This window comes from Cebidichthys violaceus, unplaced genomic scaffold (assembly GCF_023349555.1).
Source record: "Cebidichthys violaceus isolate CVI_PGR_0920_01 unplaced genomic scaffold, fCebVio1.0.p SCAF_31, whole genome shotgun sequence".
Classification (NCBI taxonomy): domain Eukaryota; kingdom Metazoa; phylum Chordata; class Actinopteri; order Perciformes; family Stichaeidae; genus Cebidichthys; species Cebidichthys violaceus.
Window position 1 is genome coordinate 1,695,804 of NW_027176495.1, and position 21,362 is coordinate 1,717,165.

Below are 21,362 nucleotides of genomic sequence, written 5' to 3' on the forward strand. Positions count from 1 at the left end.
GAAGTAAAATCATTAACAATAGCTCACATTAACAGAAGGCAACCAGCCAGAAACTGACACAAGCTACACCTGTTTAACACAAGCTACACCTGTTTAACACAAGCTACACCTGTTTAACACTTCAAAAGGACTCGAGTTCTGAAATGAAGAGCGAGTGAGAGACAGAGGGAGAACAGATGTTCTGGACAGAGACACTTTCTAATGCATCATGGGAGAAGTATTCAGTACGTCAGGTGAACGTTGTGCATTTGAGAACAAACATCTCGTTATACCCAGTAGGATATTAATGCTGTTGCTCTTTGTATCTTTGGTTGAAGCCATCACTCCGTCTCCTCCGTCTGAAACATTCTGAATCTTTATTGATACATATTAACTCATCGGTATCTTAACTCCTGCTCCTATTTACCCCCCAACAACCTGAAACTATCACTCTACGCCGAGACCTGATGCTTTTTATTGTTCATGCTTCCGACATGACATAACCAAAGTGAGGATAATGCACAGGGTTTAACCATTCATGTAAAGCTGTATCTATGTCTTACGCGCCAATTAAAATGTCACAGCGGCGTGGATGAAATATTGAGAGGCAGCTCGAGTTAGAGGGAGATTCAAAGCAGCGTGGCAATATGGTAACTAGTTTTGGTTTCCAGGCAACAGCTGTTTGGCCACCTTTTGTCAGCAGAGAGAGAGAGGGGGGGGGGTCTTCATTCATAAGCTAAGCGGTCACATGAAGAGCCTAGTGACTCATGAGAGAGACCAGGGGCAGAGACCCAAACCACACACACAGGACCCAAATACAGAATAATTGTTTTCTATGATGGACTAAACCAAACAAATTCAATTTCCACCTGAATAGAAGCACTGCAAACACACACACACACACACACACACACACACACACACACACACACACACACACACACACTTAAACATTCAGTTATTTTTGTGAGGACAAGCTGCCTCCAAAAATATCAGTGACAAGATGCATTTATTCATCCATACCCATGTGATGCTGAGAGGTTTCAATGTAATGAGACACCTGCCATTCTAAACATAACATGAGAAAAACACAGCCTTACATAAAAGACCTCTTTTCCCTTCAAAAACAGCCCCCCCCCCCACACACACACACACACACACACACACACACACACACACACACACACACACACACAAGCAGACCCTTCACCACGTTCATTAAGAGGTTAGTAAGAGGATAGTGGAGATGAAGTGCATCTGTGACCGCAGGAACACATTTACTGAAGAGACGTAGCGCCTCAATGAATTCACCCACAGGCGTCTTGATGCTTCTCACAAAGAGAACCCGTTCTGTTCACATGTACACACTTCACACGCTATCGCTCCTCGAGAGCGAAAGGAACCCCAAACCGCACAACCGGACCCGTCTGACCGTACCGTACCCGCTCCTCGGCAGATGTCACCTCGACCACGATGTTGAGATAAGCGCACGATCGTTGCTAATGTGCCCAAATTAGAACGGCTTTAAGCATCACGGTGAGAAACGAACAGTAAGTTCAACACCAGGAAGTAAGGAAGTAATATCCAAAACGGAATTTCATAGCCTAACATCAACCTTTATGTATTTTGTAAAAGTTAGAGAAAATCACACCCACAGCTGTATTTAGGTGAATTTGTTTTTTAAGTGTTCCAGTCAAACTTTTCTTCAGCGGTTGGTGTTTAAAACAGCAGCTATAGTGTATATATATATATATATATATATATATATATATATATATATATATATATATATATATATATAATTATTATTATTATTATTATTATATGTGTGTTATGAGACCTAAACATTGTTGTTGAGTTGAATTCATTAGTTAGACAATAAGGATGCAGAATAACAATCTTCTCAACTCACTGTGAACAATACATCATCATCATCATCATCATCATCATCATCATCATCCAAAGTATGAAGGTGAGGCTGGAACACGTTTTTATACGACTTCATTCTTTATAGCAAACAAACAAGGACTGGTCGCGGTCAGGAATGCTCAAAAAGCAATCCGGGGTGAGAGGGAAAGCAAAGCGGCCCGACTCGATCCGTGTTCCTCTCTAGCGGTCGTATCCAGCTGACAACCATCACAGCGGGAAGGTGAAAGCCTCTCGAGTCAGCTGAGGAGCTTTCAAGAGGAGGAGAGAAGGAGGCTGAAGGACGCGGAGTGAGACGTGAGAGACTGTCTTCTCTTTAGACAGAGAGCTCTGAGTCCTGCTTGTGTTCTGGATGTCTGGAGTGAACTCTTTAACATTTCCCCGGCGCTCCAATTAAGAACAACACCGCTGCAAATTTGAAGATACGAAGCATAATCCGTCATCTTGAGTTCATTTGGTTATGAATGCAGCTTATTCATTACCTGAAGTCCCCCGTGTCGTTCTCTACAACATCACATGCTGGAGGCCCCCCCCCCCCCCCCGTCCTCACGAGGCACCGATGCAGAGACCGGTGGTCGAGCACTACGGCGACCGCCATGTGTATAGTGCATTAGTGGAAACACAGTGTTCATCGCATTTCACATTTCCTGACACCTGTGGTTGAAGGCTGAGTGCAAAAGGAGTGCATGAGAGCAAAGAGGAGTAAGTGTGACCGACGGGACCGAAGACAAAAGGCTGAATAACGCGAGAGCAGAGGACAGATGGAAGGACGAAGAACAGCAAGAGACGGTCTTTGTGATAAATACATAAAAGACATTAAAAGTAGAGAAAAGTGCACCTTGTGTTCATAAATACATGTTTAATTTAGAACTGGCGTACATAATAATCAGCTTCAGACTAAACAAAAATCCGTGAGCAGTTTGGTGAACTGAGAATGACTTCAAACCCACAATGAGAGATGAGTTGTGTCTGGATATACATTTACAGAACACGGATGATTTACAGCGTGTAAAGCCCCCCCCCCCCCATATGCACCAGGACCAGTATTACCTGGGGGGCTTGTGGAGGTTGTCCGTCATCACTTATATGAGGTCAGCTGGTGATACTGGTCCTGTGCAAAGAGGACTTAAAACTGTCCAAAAAGCTTTTGAGAGCAAGTAAAACAAGGTGTATCCCCTTCATGACACAACGGTTTAACAGACGGAACAAAAGAAATAAAGCTAAATCATCAGAATCTTTGGGCCTGCCATCATTTAAAAAAGGTGCTCACTATGGGATCCAGGTACTTTACTCCACTACTTTTATCTGAACGTAGCAAACAGCTGTTTCCTGCTACATGAACGTTCTGACTCCCGTTTAAAGAACATTTAAGACACTTAAGAGTCCAAAGAATTTACATCAATGTACAAGTTCAAAACATACATGTAATTAAATAGAGTTTATTAAAAGAGCTGCAATTAAAATTGAATTGAAATAAATAAAATAAAGCACCATAGAGGTAGCCTGTTAAGGCATGAGTGAATGAATAAACAACTGGATGAGATTTGAAGCTATTGAAATTACCTTGATTCAAAAGAAAAAGAAAACCTGGTCCACATATAGGACACATGGGTGGTGCATGCGCCATTATCTTCATTACGCACAAAAAAAAAAAAATCCAAGAGCTGGAAGCAAAATGTGTTCACAAATGCAAGAAAACGTTCTCTTGCTCTGTCCTGCAGCTACAAACAAAGTCATGTCAGGATGGAAGTATGTGCCGGGTTGGATCTGCCATTCTGGGTTTGCATACGTTGGCGACAGAGATCCAGTCCGTGTCGTCCGTGTCTTACATGTACCTGTTCTTGACGTACTCCCTGTACATCAGCATGTCCTCCCTGCACAGCGCACTCAGCTGCCCCCGACCCGTCAACACATGGCTCTCAAACTCCTGCCGGCTGTCTCTGTCCACCTGCGGCGGAGACAGGCCGTAGATGCTGTCCTCCGGGAAGCGGGACACCGGCTCCCTGAGAGAACGGGACGGAGACACGAAGGGGCAAGAGACATCGTTCGATTAACGCCACTAGATGTTTTATTATTCAAACTAACAACACCTCATGAAAACGTGCTGGAGGGAGTGAGTCATTCAGAGGACCGATGGTGGAAACAACAAGAGGATTGTGGAGAAGGCTGCTTTCACTGCAGCATTACTCAGTCAGACAGTTGAACAGCAGCCGAGGCCTCAGGGAGCCTCGGACACATGGCTGCATTATAAATGCACTTCTCTGGCTGAATCACAGCCACAACAAAGGCTCCGGTAGATCAAGGAAGCCTTGAGATCATCATTGACTGAAGCGAGTGTCATCGTGGGGTTTAATGTAAATTATGAATATATAACTAGACCTGCAGGTAAGTATACTGAAGCTGAAGATTCACCGTCACGAGGCTGAGAGGCTTTAATATACGCTATATCACGTGTGTTTGTGTTTCTGGACAGGCTGATGCCGGCTTTCCATCCAATAATAGCACACATTTGTATTCATTGATTCATTAAGATGAACAGCTTGAGTGCCAGTAAAGCATTGGGAAGCGTTCCACCTCAGCCAAGCGTAAAAAACTGTTTTTGCAATACGGTATTTCGAGGTTTGTTGCAAAATCGTGTTGATTTGTCTCCTTATTTAATAATAATTACAAATCCTGTATATAGCAAATGTCACGCCGAGATGCAGCAGCGTGTGAACGGGTGAACGATGACATGTAGAGTTAAAGAGCGGTTGGACTAGAAAGGTGCTGTACAAGGACAGTAGAGTACCAAGGAAGAAAAGAAAACACAACCAGTTTGATTATAATACAATAAAAACACTCACAATGACAACGTTAACCCAAATCAAAAAGATAGCTCTCTAATTCTTTTTTTTTTTTTTAAGTCAAAGGGAGAATAGGGACTCTCGACATTGAGAACTTAATTACAAAATGTTTGTGTTTTGACAGAATTACATGGTAATGGAAAACTTTATTTAAAAAAACTATTTTTGCATCTTGCTTGCTGCCGGGTTAGAAGTCGTAAATTGGTCATAATTACGATACAGCTTTTGCCACACAAAGCTTTGATCGTAAATGATCTTTTTTTAGTCGGTCATAATCGTGGCTCCATCTGGATCTGTGACTTAAAAGCTGATTATAATTGGAGGAGGAAACAAATCAACACACCTCAGTGACGCCTCTCAGCAGGAACCCGCCACATCGAACATCCTCTCCGCTTTCATCGTCACTGATTGAGTCAGCGCTGCTCACGCCTCATCGGTCAAACAAAGGAACTACACAGAGGGAGGATTCGGACTACAGGACTCCAAACGGGGGAAATGCATGTTCGGGGGGTGCTGTAAAAGTGTCTTAAAATAGAGCTGTTACGCAACAGCAGACGTACCCTGCCGGACCTTGTGGACCTGACACGAGGGTGACATAATTGGTGGACTAACGAGTGGACAGAGTGATGAAAGGTAAAGATACAGGCGGGCGAGGAGGGACGGATGAAGAGACAGCCGACTGCTGTGAAGACAAAAACTGCATGTCTACTGCACATTAATCTAAATGGTATGTCCTTTGAGCAAACACGCATGCACAAAAAGAGAGAGAGAGCTAGTGAAGCATAGAGAGCCGGGACTCAACCAAGGACCTTTCTTCCTCTGAAGACTGAAGAGTGACCTTTGGCTCCATTCTGGCTTTATAGATAATTGTGGGCCATGACAAACCTCTCTCTCTCTCTCTCTCTCTCTCTCTCTCTCTCTCTCTCTCTCTCTCTCTCTCTCTCTCTCTCTCTCTCTCTCTCTCTCTCTCTCTCTCTCTCTCTCTCTCTCTCTCTCTCCCCCATTCTTCTATTCGGTACAGGTTTCATTTCAACGAGTATGTTCCATCCATGTTGATCTATGCGGCTCAACATCAAAAACCCATCCGGCTAACTAGATGTATTGTTGGAGCCGAACAAAAGAACAACCTCTCAATCCTCTTGATGCCTCTGAGCTCTTTCTCTTCCAAAAGCCTTCATTTAAACATCTTTCATCTAGAGATTAAAGTGTTCATATTTGAAGTAGGGGCTTACATTTGGAAGACGCTGAGTGACTGGTAAACTCAGAGCATATTAATAATATTAATACTTGCCAAACTATTCTTGGCTGCTGGAGCCTCGCATACAGACATTAGAGTGGCATCGATTGCCTCATCTAACTCTCAACAGGGAAACGAATAAGAACATTCGTCTTCAACTTTGATGCCATAACTCAGTAAAAGAGCGTGCCTGTTGTATGATTGTGCATGCAACATCTATACATATACAAGCATATGCATGTAAGCATTAATAAAGAAGAGCATGAGAAGAATTGCCATCTATTCTGCAAACGTGTGCTAGAAAGTCAGCGAGCCGGACACGGAGGGAAACGCGTCTGAACGTCTGTACGGCTGCACGTTGTCATCCCACGTGTGGTTGAATTTTGAATCTGGCTGAGGAGAAAAAAAAAAATCACCTGCTGGGTCACGACCGCAGCCATAAGGGGGGGGGGGGGGGGGGGGGGTAAAGAAAGAGCGTTTGGTCATCCTGGAGTAGGATTAAACAGCGCACTGATAGACCTTCTTGGAGACCGCTTAGGGCGAGCAACTGTGTTCACGTGTACCAAGAGGGATCCCTCTTCAGGTGCTGCTCCCTGAGGTTTGGGGAGGTTTTCCTTCTCCAAAGCGAGAGGAGCCTCATGCTGCTCAGATTGTAATATTTGTGACGTGTAATAATTTGCTAAATAAACAAAACTGACTTGACTACTGGAGATGTTGAGAGGTACTCCTATTGCAGCGTATTGCTTAATATCACACGTGTGTGTGAGGGTTATTGAGTTCTTTTTGTTGTCACTGTGTGCGTGTGTGTGTGTGTGTGTGTGTGTGTGTGTGTGTGTGTGTGTGTGTTCATTTGTCACATGTTTTACTCACAAGCAGATGATGTTTGCCAGGTTTATGTGTTCGGTTCTTTCCACCCTGTGCTGGCTCCCGCCCAGATGTGCAAACCTGCAGAGAAAACAAAAAAATTAAAAATTAAAAAGACAACTATTGCTGCAAAATTGACAGAAGTCGACAGTATGTTTTGATTCCTGCCTTGGATATTTTGTTGCATGTCCCACTTGTCTCTTTCTATCGCTCCATCTCTCTCTCTCCCCCCTATTTCTACACTGTCAAATTATGGCACAAATGCCAATAAAAATGATGTAAAAAAAGGTAAGCAACATACCTGTTGAGTTCTCAAACGTCATCAAATCTCAAATTTCACCTCAGGATATTTTTCTCTCGCAAAGACATAATAACATGCAACTGTTGAGAGTTCCCCTCTGGCTCTTGCTTATGATTATTTAATATTAATGCACTGATTAGCAGAGCTTTGGCTGCAGCAATAATGAATGCAGTTTCATTCTCATTATGCGCCACTACAGCGGGAGGACATGAGCGACATTCTTCCCTGCTTCTGTGTCGGCCATCCACAGACGCTTTTTGTACATCTGAGTGTAATAAGACAATTATAGAGCGCAAGACGGAGTCAGGCTCCATACATAAAATGCAACATGTCTGGTGTTCGCGTTGCATCCTGATCATCGATAGAACGATTCATTTCACACACCATACGCTACAGTGAAATAACACACTGGGCCAGTTATCCGCAGGGGGCTGAGGACGGCTGAGTGCGAGGGAAAAAAAGGAGCTATTAAAGCTCATGCATCACGTTGTATCAAACGTGCAGTTCTCATCCAAAGAACAGATAGTTGTGTTCATTTTCAGAGCCTGACGGCGTCTATTCACTGCGTCTCATCGACATGGTTGCGAGCAAGGCAGGGAGAAAGGACAGAAGGAAATAGAAAGGACAGAAGGAAATAGAAAGGACAGAAGGAAAAGAGAAAGGACAGAAGGAAAAGAGAAAGGACAGAAGGAAATAGAAAGTGGCGGGTGAAAGGAGGGGAAAGGTGGACGAACAGCGGTGAGGTCAGAAGTGTGATGCACACAGCAGGGTCGACAATGTCCCTTCTGCAAAATGACAGACATCCCCCCCGAGGGGGCTGCTGACACTTACTGCTTCTTCCTGTTTGTGTGGTTGTGTGGTAGTGTGTGTGTGTGTGTGTGTGTGTGTGTGTGTGTGTGTGTGTGTGTGTGTGTGTGTGTTACTGTCTCCAGCCGGCAGCGACTGATCAGCGAAACATGTGAAACACATCTCAATATGATGCAGTTCAGTTCAACGCCACTGGAAACTGCAACAATCTGATCTAATATGCATCTCGTTTAATGAACACCTGTCTGGCAAAGTCAATAAAAACTGAACATTATTATCTTTGTAAAGGTAGAATTAATGGCCGAGCAGTTTTGCATTAGATTTTAAAATAAAGCCCTATACACTCTGGCTCGGTGTGCATTCACTGCGATATCAGTCAGTGCATGCGTGTGGCAGCTTCGTGGTTATTACCGTTCATAAATTAGCAGGTCTTTCTCTGCGGGGAACTCGGCCAGATTGAGTCCATAGGGCTCCTTCACCGACTGCTGCAGGATCTCCTGAGGAGGTGAGCAGGGAAAGGTAAGAAGCTGCAGCTCACGTACACACAGTGCAAAGAACTTAACAGACGTTTTTACCACAACTTTAAACAAAGCTGGCTAACAGCCGGCTCCTTCAAACAGCTAATCAAGTAGCTGCAACTCAAAGCATAAAAGCATACAGACATCAGGTCATCCGGTTCAGTCGCTCCCCAACTACTGATTCACTACTTAAAACGGCCCTCGGAGGGTAATTCAAGCCACTGTGAATGTGATCTGGTTATGTGGTGTCTGATGAGGAGGTCTCATGTTCAGAGACAGGGCCCTGCTGGGGGTCTCGCACACAGCGTCCAAAGTTTACAGAGACATAATAACTATAACACACAAGAAATGAGTTCATAAAAAAAGGTCAGACCGGTTCCAGCTGATTCTACGTGAGACGACTGTGTAATCAGAACTCCTTCAGTCATTAATCAAGTTGGAATATGAATAAATCAAAACAAAAAGGGCCATGGATCATCTGGTAAGAAACAGTCAATATAAGAGCTTCAATTAAAAGTGCAATTAAACAATGAGATGTGGCTTAATCGCCTAAAAGATGAAATAAAACTATCGCCAATTCATCATTACACAACGCTATGAGAACAGGGAGAAAAAATAAGATCAATACATGTGTCCAGGTGTATTTCCTCATCAGGACACTTTATGATTCATGTTTCTCAGTTTCTTAGGAATCAAGTAATCAAACCAAATAAATAATAAATGATGTCAGCATTTCATTTTCTAAAGGGTTATCAAGACTACCTAATCAAAGGAGCATGATAATGAGCACTGTTACACATTCCTATTAAGCACAAGGCTGATGATCAAATAACAGACACAGCAGCAGAAAGACTTCTCTGGAAACGCGTCGCCGCAGCAGCAGCAGCAGCAGCAGCAGAGTGAGGCGGACTGCACTGGTGCCCAGAGAGAACGGTACGATGAGGCTGCAGCGAACACGTGCTCCCACGGCAGAAGAGGTGAGAGAACGTCGTGCGCTCTGACTCATCTCGGCGCCTGTGTTCACGTGCCGGCGGTTCGGGAGGAAATCTCATGTCAACGGCGCGAATCCATCTCGAGGTGCGAGATTGCGGGGACGCTGTTATGTTGTAGCGGTGACTGTTTTGTTGGCAGACATGGGACCAGTTCATAACAACCGAGCATGAGCCGACGACTGCAGTGTGCAAGAGGGACCTTCTACATTATGGAACTGACACGACATACTAAAATACGATCATTTCAAAAAAACATTTATTAACCCAATAGCTAAATGGGAATGTCTGTTTCTGACTAATCCAGTGACCCTTTTAATTAACTATGATCATGCAATATTAGTTATGCAAAACTAAAAACAAAGGGTAACAATGGGGAAATACGGTAACCTGCAACACAACGGTTCTGTCGGTGCAATATTTGTATTTGAATTTGTAATGCGGTGACATTAATGGGGTGAAAACCAGATCATAATGAGATATTACAGGTTGATGTTTCCATAATATTATGGAAGACGCTCAGCATTATATCTTCAAATCACATGGAGATTCTTGAGAGTCAAACTTGTATATCAATGTATCATAACGCTGACATTCATCCTCCCCAATGTTCCAAACACTCCCTTCTGTTTCAAGGAAATAATGTTCAAATGACATGTTTGACGTCAGGACTTGTTAGGTGGAAAGAGCAAAAAGGTAGTTCCTGTGTGATAACCGTGATTAAGGGCTGCAAAGCGCTAAACTAACCGTTTCTATTGAACTCCATGGTAACATTAGATTAAACCAAATGTCAAGAGGCGTAGTGATGACATGGAAAGGGAACTGAGTGGTGATGGGATTTTTAGATTTTTTGATTTTAAGTGCAACCTCATTTTTCAAGGGTGAATTTACCACAACGCTGACAATACTCTTTTGGATACTTGGTCACATGACTGATTAATGGGCTCAGTCAGGTGCTGGGTGTGTAGTTCTGGGTGCGTTCTGGAGAAGAGTTGTTTTAATTGTAAACCCGAATCAAATAAATCCCCGAAGGATCGAGGTACTTCATCATATTGAAAAACTACGCAATCAAGAAAAAAACGATGATATTGAGATGAAACCATAAATCCTGGAGGTGTAATTTACGGACGGAGAGAAGCTCGTTATGGAACGACTCACTCCATCGCTCTCTTTAACCGCAACATGCTCAACACACTGTGATGCTTTCTATTTTCACAATGTATTGATCCGAGGTGAACGTATGAGGGTGTTCCAGGACCACGTCCAACAAACAGCAGCTGTGAACACACACACACACACACACACACACACACACACACACACACACACACACACACACACACACAGCAAATCAATTCATGTTCATTCAGGCACACGTGTGCCCGTATTGAGGGGAATATGAAATGAGCATGTGTAATTACATGGCGAGTGTAGTAATGATCTGATGTTTAAATATTTTAACAGTTATGTTTTGTGCTGGCACCCCCGCAATCCATTCTCTGGGACGGAGACACGAGACGCGCGCGTGTGTGTGTGTGTGTGTGTGTGTGTGTGTGTGTGTGTGTGTGTGTGTGTGTGTGTGTGTGTGTGTGTGCGACCAACACGTGAGCTAGCTGTCCAGACCAAAATATTCATGATCAGCTGCCGGCTCAAAGCCCAGAGAGGAAAATAAGAGAATACCTCCAGAGGTCCTTTTGAATTCTCTTTTGGTTCAGATTCTATGTGGGCAGTTTTGATATATTTGTTTTCCATGTTCTTCAAAATCCATCTTGTGCTCAATGGCTGCTGACATAAAGATGGGAATTGAGGAAAACAACCTGATAAAGTCTCTAAGCTATTTAAAGCACAAGGTTTTTAATGCTTAAGGGTTTGATACCAGAACATCTCAATGAATGTGGTAGAAAGGAAATAAATCAAAACTGGAACTGAACACAGATGACACCTTTAACAAAAGAACATTGTGGGCCGGATGCAATAACAACAACACATTTACTTAACAACTGACCTCTTTTTAGATGTGTCCAGAAATAACCACCGACTTTGTCAAAGCAGACTTCGACACTCACAACACGTCTCTCTTCACAAGAGGAGATTAAATGAGACAAAGTGAAGACACCTGCAGGAGGCCACACATATCACCTGATGCCCTAAAAGCAGAGAAAATCCCAAGACACAAGTCCTACAAACAGGTCTTAATGATTCCAGGGCCTTAAAGGAGGAGGCCACAGAAGAACGAGGAGAAAACAAGAACCACAGAGGAGTGGTGCTCCTCAGTTTGTTTTCGTTTCATTCGTTTTTAAGGCAGCATGGATCAGGTTTTACAGGTATGTCGTATACAGTACTGTGTGTGAAGAGGGTTGGGTCCATTACTATGCAAAGAGATGGAGAAAGTCCCGCACTGCTCCTCTACTCTCCCTAAAACGAACATCAACACAAACCCACGCCGTTCAGACCCTCGGGTGTGGAAACCCCGCTCACCGAGGCTGATTAGATCTTCTTCCAAATGACGCAAACAGAAACACAGATGTTTTATCACCGTGGACTCAGAGGGGGGGGGGGGGGGGAGTGGGAGGAGAAAAATAAAATTAGAGTAGCGTACTTAAATTGGTACGCAAAATCCTGTTGACGTCCAAAGTACAGCAGGTGGCATAAACTGGGATAAGATTTCCCAGAGGTCCTCGGAGAGGATTTCATATCCTTGAATCATTAGATGATTTCATTTGATAGGATGCTTTCTTTCCTCCACATTAAACCATTTAGATTTAGTTTTTCTTGTGCTTTCTTGTATTCACCTTGAGGTGTTTTAAATGTAAACTGTAAAGCACTGCTGCAGAGTAAACGTGTCGGTCTACGTCCAGACGTCGGATACCAGACGCTTTGTGTTTTCATACCTCCTGTGTCCGGGCGCTCTCTCCTCCGGTCTCGGTCAGCAGTTTGATCGGGGTAGAGCGCTGGGACACGGATCCGTCATCGTCGCGGTCCTCCTCCGAGTCGTCCTCCGACGTGCTGCTGATGGCCTCTTCGCTCGGGGGAGGGGGGGCGCTGGCCGCCGTTTTCCTCTGGAGCAGCGTCTCCTCCTTACTGCTCTTGTTGCTGCACAAACAGCCACAAACGATTCACACACAAGAACACACTTGTTGACGTTGAACTAACACGACTGCAGACTCAACGTCCGTACTGTCAGTCTACTCTAGTCTGAGTAAGTGAACCTTCTTCTTGGTGAACTGATTATTGACTGGTTATCTAAACATCTCCACTACGTAAGAAGTTGATTTCTATGGCAGATGTTTGCATCTTTACCCAAGGTTGTGACTCAGCCTGCAAGAATTTCTACAACCATAAATGGTGTTAATATCCTGAACCGTATCGATCACATGTTCACTAACATACATGAGCTGTGTTCACAGGAGTCGTCAGCGTCAGTGGGGGGTAGGGACCATAAGAAGACCGCTTTAACAAGACTAACAGACCGAAGTCTATTGATCATGTAATAAACCGTTATGGTAGAAAAACAGGTTTTACTGGCTCCAATTAATTATACTTCCTGCGCTGAAACTTGAGAAGATGAGTCTTAATCAAATGTTGAATTATGTTTATAGAAACGCATCGCATTAGTACTAATAAATGATCGTTAGTTAACATCTATCGATGGGCTTTTATGACAGTAAAAACAAAAGGGTTGCTTCCATTTTTCCATTTCAATGAATGATTAACCATACGTAGTTATGCATGTTGATAACAGCCCGTCAGAGGGGGTCAGGTGTAGAGTAGTTGTGTTCAGGCTGTACAGCAATATAGTGGAGACAATTATGAGTCATCAGCGCATGATGTTTCTAATCTAGGAGCTTATTGTGTCATAGTATGTGATGTGTGAGCAGGAGTGGGCCTTGTTTTTTCGGTAACCTGAGAAACAGAGTGTCAAATTAAGCCATGTGTATGAGGACACAGTGACAGTGAATATGTTACATAAAAAAACACACACACACCAACCAAAACATCACAGATGTGGACTTAGCCTGAGATGCACTCACCCCAGCACCGACTTTCCGGTTTCCTCTGGCTTTCGAACCGTGAATGGGCTTGGATCTACTCCGACTGTCTTGGGCATGAACTCCCTTTATGAGCACAAAATGAGAAGGGAACACATGAGCTGACAACCTGCAGTAAGATCACAAAAACAGGGACCGAATGTTTGGTGCACTATTCATCAAAGCTGTTTCCCATAAACCAAATGTCAACAAACATGTCACCAATGTTTCAAGGTGCTAAATTAGAAATCCAGAGCATAATACAGCAGCACACAACTAGTGGCTATGCAGAGACATAGTGAAGTAATGGCGTCCTGAGCAGAGAGTGAAGTCACACACTGTTGCCGTTGTTTGCGCTGTTTGCCACATCGAGAGCCGAGCGGCGGCAATACCTCAACAATACATATGGTCCGAATTTGGAATTTAGCACCTTTAAACATGTCTCTGCTTGTAGATTTTGTGGTTCTTTTATGTCTCACCAAAATCTGTTATTGTGTAAAAGTTTCTGTGTGTGTGTGTGTGTGTGTGTGTGTGTGTATATTCACCGTGCAGAGTTGGTCATGGCGATGCCGAATGTGTCATCGAAGGAGGTGAGCTCGTAAGGCTTGAAGAATTCTGTGTAGATGTCAATACTCTCCTCAAAGCGGTTCACTCTCCTCACTTGGACCTTCTTCATGGTGTCCTCACAGGAGACTGCGTCCACACAGGAGACAAAAAACCGCTTAGAGGCAACATAAGAGAACTCCCAACAGCTGGCTGTCAATCTACCTCCATCGTGAAGCTCAACGAGGATGAACAACGTCGATACTTTCATTAAAATGGATCGATGCATTAATCTGCTACACATTATGGATATTGGAGACATCATCGTCGCTTATAGCATAATAGATACCTTCATCGTAGGCCACGGGAAGGTAGGACAAGATTCCTGCTGTCCACCACAGCGTGTAACTGGAGACAGACAAGATACACAAAATATTACCAATTTGAGTGAAAGCAGCGATTCTGGTTTAGTGTGTGATGTGCTACTTAGGTGAGAGAGAGAGAGAGAGAGAGAGAGAGAGAGAGAGAGAGAGAGAGAGAGAGAGAGAGAGAGAGAGGCGCAGTGTGTGTCCGCTGGATTGATTTCGGTTCCAGCCTCAGAATAACGGCTGAGCTCTACCGCGGCCCATTGTGGCAACATAAACTGCTGCCCTGTAGCAGAAAACTGGGTCTAGTTTTACGTAAGCATGAAGACAATCGAGAGCAAACAGCTTGCAAAGTCGTAAACAACTGTTTACGTAAACGACTGTGGACCGACGTGAATAACGAGTTATTAGGACCAAGCCAATAATGAGCGCCTCAATTCTTTCAAAGTTAAAATAATTGGCGGTGGCAACGGTAGCTTCCGCAGCCACAGCCACCTAGTTGGTTGCATCCGCTCTCTCTCTCCGTAGGAAAACAATGGCACAGCGAGCACAGAGCGGTTTCACCGCTGATCCTGTGCGGACGGCTTCACAGTGCAAAGCTCTTTAAATCAAGATAAAGAGGAAGTTCGATAGCGATTCCGATCGGAATGACCGCAAAAGCGATCAAATATAAAGATCCTGCCCGGGTGAACAGCAGCACCACTCAGGGCAGACCTGTAAAAACCTGGGCTTCATAACAACTGTGTTAATCTTTTGTGAGTGATTCCCCACTAAGATATTTAATCAACCCCAAAACAAACACAAATATTAAAGCTAGTTCCAGCAGTTTTTAACTGGTTATGAAACAATGTCTCAATGTAATACTGATGCCTCTATATGACCTACAGCAAGCCCATCAGCGAGGAGATTGGCTATTTCTACAGCATATCGTATATTTACGATACGCAGACCTAGCAAGATGAAGATGTTTATGTCACAAGTCGGTGGTGCTTATGGGAAATGCAGTCTTTATTCTAAGAAGAAAGTACCTCTTAAGACCACAGGAGCTGCCAAAAACCCACACAAAATCAAAGGTCCTTGTAGTTGCTTTTTAAAAAATGTTCATTAGTAACCGCAGTTAAGGTATTCAAACGTGTGTGTGTGTGTGTGTGTGTGTGTGTGTGTGTGTGTGTGTGTGTGTGTGTGTGTATGCATGTACAGCAAGCATACGTGTGTTCGCAAGTGTGCAAGCATGAGTGTTTACCTGCGTCTGTCTTGGGGGAGGGCCATGCTGTTCCTCTGATGCAGGTAGAAGTCAGTGGGCAGCTCCCACAGGTGTGGCTTGGACTCTGATGGCTGGTAGACTTGGAGAAACAAGTTGATGGCATCCTGTCTGTCAGCGTCTAACAACAACCAAACAACATAAGAGCGTTACATTCAGTAGATACTCAAGTAAGAGTTCATGGGACTAAAGTTACATGAAGAAACGATTATATGAATTCATTATTACATATATAATTAAACACAATAATCATCCACACGGTCCAGCGTCATACATCTATAATCTTATACTGTTTTATATTTTCTAATTCTAGATACTAAACACTTCACCAGTCCCTGACGTTTACAAGAAAAGACGAGAGACTGCAAAGGAGCCAATTAATTCAAATGGAAGTGAAGCTGAACTCACTCAAGCACACGTCCTCTTCACATGAACAGGAAACTTACCAGTAAAAGAACTCTCTGAACCACCACACTACAACATGCTCGGCTGTGGGAGCGTGCTGAAACAATCTCTACACGTGTCTGTGGATTCAGCGCCGTGAAGCGGCGTGCAGCTGCTCCGACACCTGCGGCGGGTCATTAGAAGCTAAATTGGCTTCTATTAAAGCCTTTCTCTTTTCCAATTTCAGAGATTCATGTGACACATCCTGAGATGAGAGTTATGGATGAGCAACATGATGCACATGTGAAACAGAAGGAACCATGTCTCACCAGATGAATTACTGAGATGTAGAGGCAGAAGTCAGCAACAGTCATCTTGCCGAACGACTTCAAATGACAAGACTTACTTGATACGCTGTAGGTCATGCCGTTATCGAGTGTGCAGTTCGTAGAGTATTGACTACTTGTGCATTATAGTGTCTCTCTGTGTGTGTGTGTGTGTGTGTGTGTGTGTGTGTGTGTGTGTGTGTGTGTGTGTGTGTGTGTGTGTGTGTGTGTGTGTTTGTGTTTGTGCGCCGCATTATATAAGTCACTTGACATTTCAGTCTGAACTAACATTCTGCTACTTTCCCGGATCTGCTCTGCAACGGACCAATGATCGAATTTTTTCAAATTAAAGTGAATGAGTCTAAAAGCAAAGACACAGACCGAGTCGACTTAGCAGGTCAAGTAGCACCACTATTACTCCCGACTGAAAGGGGAACCAATGTTTTTCAACCTTGACCCCATGAGCCCATGTTTCTGTGTCTAACTTCTTAATAGGGACAACTATTTCTCAAATGAGTCCAGTATTGAGAGAGAGAGAGAGAGAGAGAGAGAGAGAGAGAGAGAGAGTGAGTGAGTGAGTGAGTGAGTGAGTGAGTGAGTGAGTGAGTGAGTGAGACACACACACACACACACACACACACACACACACACACACCTGTTGCTGCCCAATATTCAGATTTGACAACACAACTTCTCCTTAAGCTTAGACACAATAACAAACAGACCGGATCAATCAAAAGACAATGAAAACTGTTTTATATTTCTCTGTAGAATGCAACGTTCTCCCTCAATACAGGACCGATTTCAAAACTGGTTTGTCCCCCATTAATAACAAAGACACAAGAAAATACCAAATACCACATTTACACCTCAACACACGGCGCACAACCTTCCTCTTCATGTCTGGGGCTACAGATGCCACCTGTTGTCACTAGTGTGTTTTAAAAACGCTTGAGGACAGACGCGGACATTTTCGTCGAACTAGGGTGTCATTTCAAAATATTAGAAATCTGAAGTGCAGGCACAGCAAAGCCACTACATCAAGCGCTGATTGGCAATTAGATCCTAGTCGCTAATTGCAAGAGAGATAAAAACATGAATAATCCATCCTCTCAAGATAATACTATAAGAAATCTTCGCAGTTGTTGACAATAAATGAAAAATGTCATTAAAAACAACTTTGAAGAAGTTGTTGCTACCGGCAACAACTTCTTCAGGGGCCGATGCTGGATCTGACTGTGCTTAGCTGTTGATGCTGAAATGGATACGCCCACATTTTGTCATTTAAAAATAAAATGACAAAATGTGAATATCTGGGGTTTTGTGTGGGTTTATCTTTCTATATATAACCTGAATGTACTCAGTGTGTGTGTGTGTAATCTGTAAGTGCATTCAAAGGATGAGTCTACGTTTCCGTGGTAACCTTGAACACAAGGGTTTAAGTTTCACAGGGTGTGGTGCATTAGGCGGAGTTGGCGGTTTAATATGGATGGACTTCAGGATAAAATGGATGGAGCGCGTGATCAAAATGAGAGATTAGCGACTGATTATCATAGAGCCGCTTCATAGTTATTGTTTTTTCACGCGTGTAAGAAAGGCACCTGAGAAAGCGTTGCTGTAGTAGCGAGACAGCGTCTGCATGATGTCTTTAGAGTGCTGTGTCCAGGGAGCGATCTTGCGGTAGGTCTTGACCCTGTGGACCAGCTGGGAGCCGCCATACTGCAGCGACAGAGTGTCTCCATGGTCCTCATACAGCTCCTCGAACAACCTGGGTCACACACACACACACACACACACAAATATACATTAATATGGACCATGATCTTTCCTCGTGTTCAAAACACATATACCAAATGTGTTTAGTAATAATAAAACATATTCAGCTATAGCTACATATCTGCTTACCTCACACAGTCAGTATCAAACTGCAGTTTGGGCTTGTCAATCATCCCCAGTGCATAAAGCTGATAGGCCAGCGCACACTTCCCCACCATGAACTGGGCGGTGTTGGTCCGATCCAGACAGTCCACGCAGTTGGTCCGCAACACACCGGTCTGCAACGACAACGACTCATGAAACCCACTGATGACACGTCATTAATAAACAGGATGTTAATGTACGTAGTCACACACACACACACACACACACACACACACACGCTACATAGAAAGGCTATTAGTGGAGCATCAGTAGCGAACGTATCTCCATGCATTTACCTTCTGAAAGTGGTTGCCATTGGATCGCAGTTAACAGCTTCAATCATTTTAAGAAGATCACTGTGTGTCATGGTTTCCATTAAAAACTCATTATGCAACTAATAGCTTTGGCCTAGTTTTGCAATGAATGTGGAGCTGCTTTTAAATAAACATGATAAGAAGAGCTGATTCCTTTGGCCTTCAAGTCTCCCTGCTCTGAACTGAGCCGTGGGTTAATTGTTACCTTATATAACTCAATTGATAAAGATTCTCCAGTAGTTAACACAACTACTTATTTTTCTAAGTACAAAAGCTGCAGGTGAGACACAAACTCGGGAGAATATTTGAATTGTGACACAAAAGTTCGCTTTGTGACATACCTGCACCCGTCCACTGGCTGTGATGTGTCCACCTACATCTCCCCACCTGAAAAATGACATTCAAATCAGCTTAAAGAATAATATAGTATAATATTATAATACAATAATAGTGCTGGTAGACAGAGCCATGATGGCTGGTTTCCCCCCCGGCTTGTCCAAGAAGAGTCAGACACAGAACACGGTCCACTTCTGGCCCTGGTTTCTGTCAATTCAAGACTCCTTCATCCTTTGAGAGTGAGAATAACGGCAAGGAAATACTGCCTGTAAATAGTTCGGAGGGGGAGCTCAGCAAAGTGCATCTCATCGTGACATTAACAGTGAGACCAATGAGTGATTACAGTCGAAGTGTTGAGCGAATGTATGCTTAAAAGCAAGAATGGTGTGATAAGAACAAGACAAACCGAATAAATGCAATGCAAATGAAAGGGTTGTAAGAACTTGCCACGGCCTGGTCGCTGGGTTATGTAACAGAATAGTAATGTTGGGTGAGAGAGATGAAGACATGCTAGCAATGGAAGAGCCACGTGTTAAAGCGCATGGACGGAAATCCACTCGGCTCGTTAGCAGCAAGCTCTCTGCGACCAAACTGTCATCGGGCGTAATTCCCATTAAGAATTCATATCTGGAGAGTTTCAAAGTGAAGCTGTGTCGATAAGTGGATGAATCTGAATATGCATGACCAAGAAAATGGATGATACCCCCCCCCCCCCGACGAAAATGAGTCCGAGATGCAAATGCGGGAAAGACAGTGGTGTGGCTGAGCTCATGGTTCCTTCTTCTTACACTTTCTCTCATATCATCGCTACCCCAACGTGACCTCTGTGTGTGTGAGTGTGTGAGTGTGTGTGTGGGTGTGTGTGTGTGTGTGTGTGTGTGTGTGTGTGTGTGTGTGTGTGTGTGTGTGTGTGCGCGTTCACCTGTCATCCGGTCTGATGGTATGACAGTAGAAGTCGGAGCGATTACTGAAGAAGCCTGTGCGTTTAACCACGTTCTCTGCTATCATACTCAGGCGGTCCAGAACGTTGCACAGTTTACTAAGAGAAAAGAGAAACGGAAAGATCATATTCATATATTTTTTTTTTAGCTGAGTCACAGTGACGATGTACAATACCTTTGTCTTTTTCATTCATGTTTTTCAAGGCATTAACAGAAAGCCAAACAAGGACAAATTCAGGAAAATAAATGTCCACTTTCCGCTACAGATGATAATTATGACATAGCAATTGTTTTTTTCAAGTATAAAAACAAATTGGGTTTTCAGCTGATCTAAGCTCACTCCATTGACACATTCATAGTCTCCACCTCTTGGTGTAGCGGGCCATGTCCCAGGCAATGTAGTCGATGCAGTTCTCTGGAGGGAGGAACTGATTCAGGTTGATCACAGCCGGGTAGAGCTCTTCACTCAGAATCTTCTCATGCTTCCTTTTCTCTCGTTTCTGGAGAACAACGGAGAGAAATACACGTATGACTAACTCCCCCCACCACGAGCGCTGGGGGATCCGGTCCAACGAGGACAGCGGCACGTATAGTCCGACCGGTGAGATCAAATCAGGTCGTCTCGGAGAAAAGTAGAGCTGCGAGAAACCACTTCAAGGATGCATGCAGAGTTGGGCATATACAGTATGATGGTAGATGGGGAATATATTATAATAATAATAATAATATAAGTATTAAAGCTGTGCGGGATATTTTTGCAAATTATATCTGCAAAGAGGGATTAAGGGGTGAAATGGCTGTTGCATTCGGAATCTTAACAAAGTCAAATTGCCAATTAGTACAAGTTTGAGAACACATATTATATATTATTCTTTATTTCATTTAAAAAATGTTTCAAGCCAAAATGTTTGACATCTGATGAGCTTGATTGCTGTAAGTTACATTGATTCTCAAGTCCAGATATATAATTAACTGATAAACGGGGGAAGAAATGACGTACAAATAATATGTTGATGTCAATAAAGCTGTGCCTGTGGCCACACAGTCCATTAAGGTATTACTGCATGAACTTATTTCTCCGCACATTACGCCCTTTTTTTTTTGATTGAGAACCCTGGGTGAAAATGGGCTTGGAGGCATCATTTAGCAGCTGACGTCATATGCAGAAATATGCTACACGTGCACACATCTGCTGTTCACCGTAATAATCACAAATAGTGATAGTAACAGTCACACAGGTGCATACAAGACGGGGCTGGTCATGGGCACCGTTGTGGACAGAAATGCCTACCGTAATTATTTCAATGTATGGGTTTGTGTAGTAAAATGATGCGCTTTACGCCTCATGTTTATCTCAAATTCAGTCGGCTGGTTGGAAAGGTGGTTCACATGCTTGGCCATGTGCTCTCTTCCTCTCTTAACATACAGACAGGCACCGACCCATGACAAAACCACGCACCCATCCCGGTGTGACAGCGGG

At 43.6% G+C, this 21,362-nt stretch overlaps 1 protein-coding gene across 1 annotated transcript in view; it reads right to left on the reverse strand.

Moving 5' to 3' along the window:
* Nucleotides 1-3,328: 3,328 nt before the first annotated feature.
* fig4a (FIG4 phosphoinositide 5-phosphatase a) overlaps nucleotides 3,329-21,362 on the reverse strand; it is a 30,740-nt gene continuing 12,706 nt past the window's right edge. Inside the window, exons 12-24 of the mRNA XM_068724578.1 lie at nucleotides 20,249-20,382; nucleotides 19,864-19,980; nucleotides 18,947-18,992; nucleotides 18,277-18,425; nucleotides 17,973-18,139; nucleotides 15,644-15,782; nucleotides 14,385-14,443; nucleotides 14,038-14,185; nucleotides 13,496-13,579; nucleotides 12,356-12,557; nucleotides 8,369-8,454; nucleotides 6,856-6,930; nucleotides 3,329-3,908 (exon numbers count right to left, since the gene is read on the reverse strand). Coding sequence (XP_068580679.1) covers nucleotides 3,731-3,908; nucleotides 6,856-6,930; nucleotides 8,369-8,454; nucleotides 12,356-12,557; nucleotides 13,496-13,579; nucleotides 14,038-14,185; nucleotides 14,385-14,443; nucleotides 15,644-15,782; nucleotides 17,973-18,139; nucleotides 18,277-18,425; nucleotides 18,947-18,992; nucleotides 19,864-19,980; nucleotides 20,249-20,382 — 1,584 coding nt within the window. The 3' untranslated portion in view covers nucleotides 3,329-3,730. The remainder of the gene's footprint in view (nucleotides 3,909-6,855; nucleotides 6,931-8,368; nucleotides 8,455-12,355; nucleotides 12,558-13,495; nucleotides 13,580-14,037; nucleotides 14,186-14,384; nucleotides 14,444-15,643; nucleotides 15,783-17,972; nucleotides 18,140-18,276; nucleotides 18,426-18,946; nucleotides 18,993-19,863; nucleotides 19,981-20,248; nucleotides 20,383-21,362) is intronic.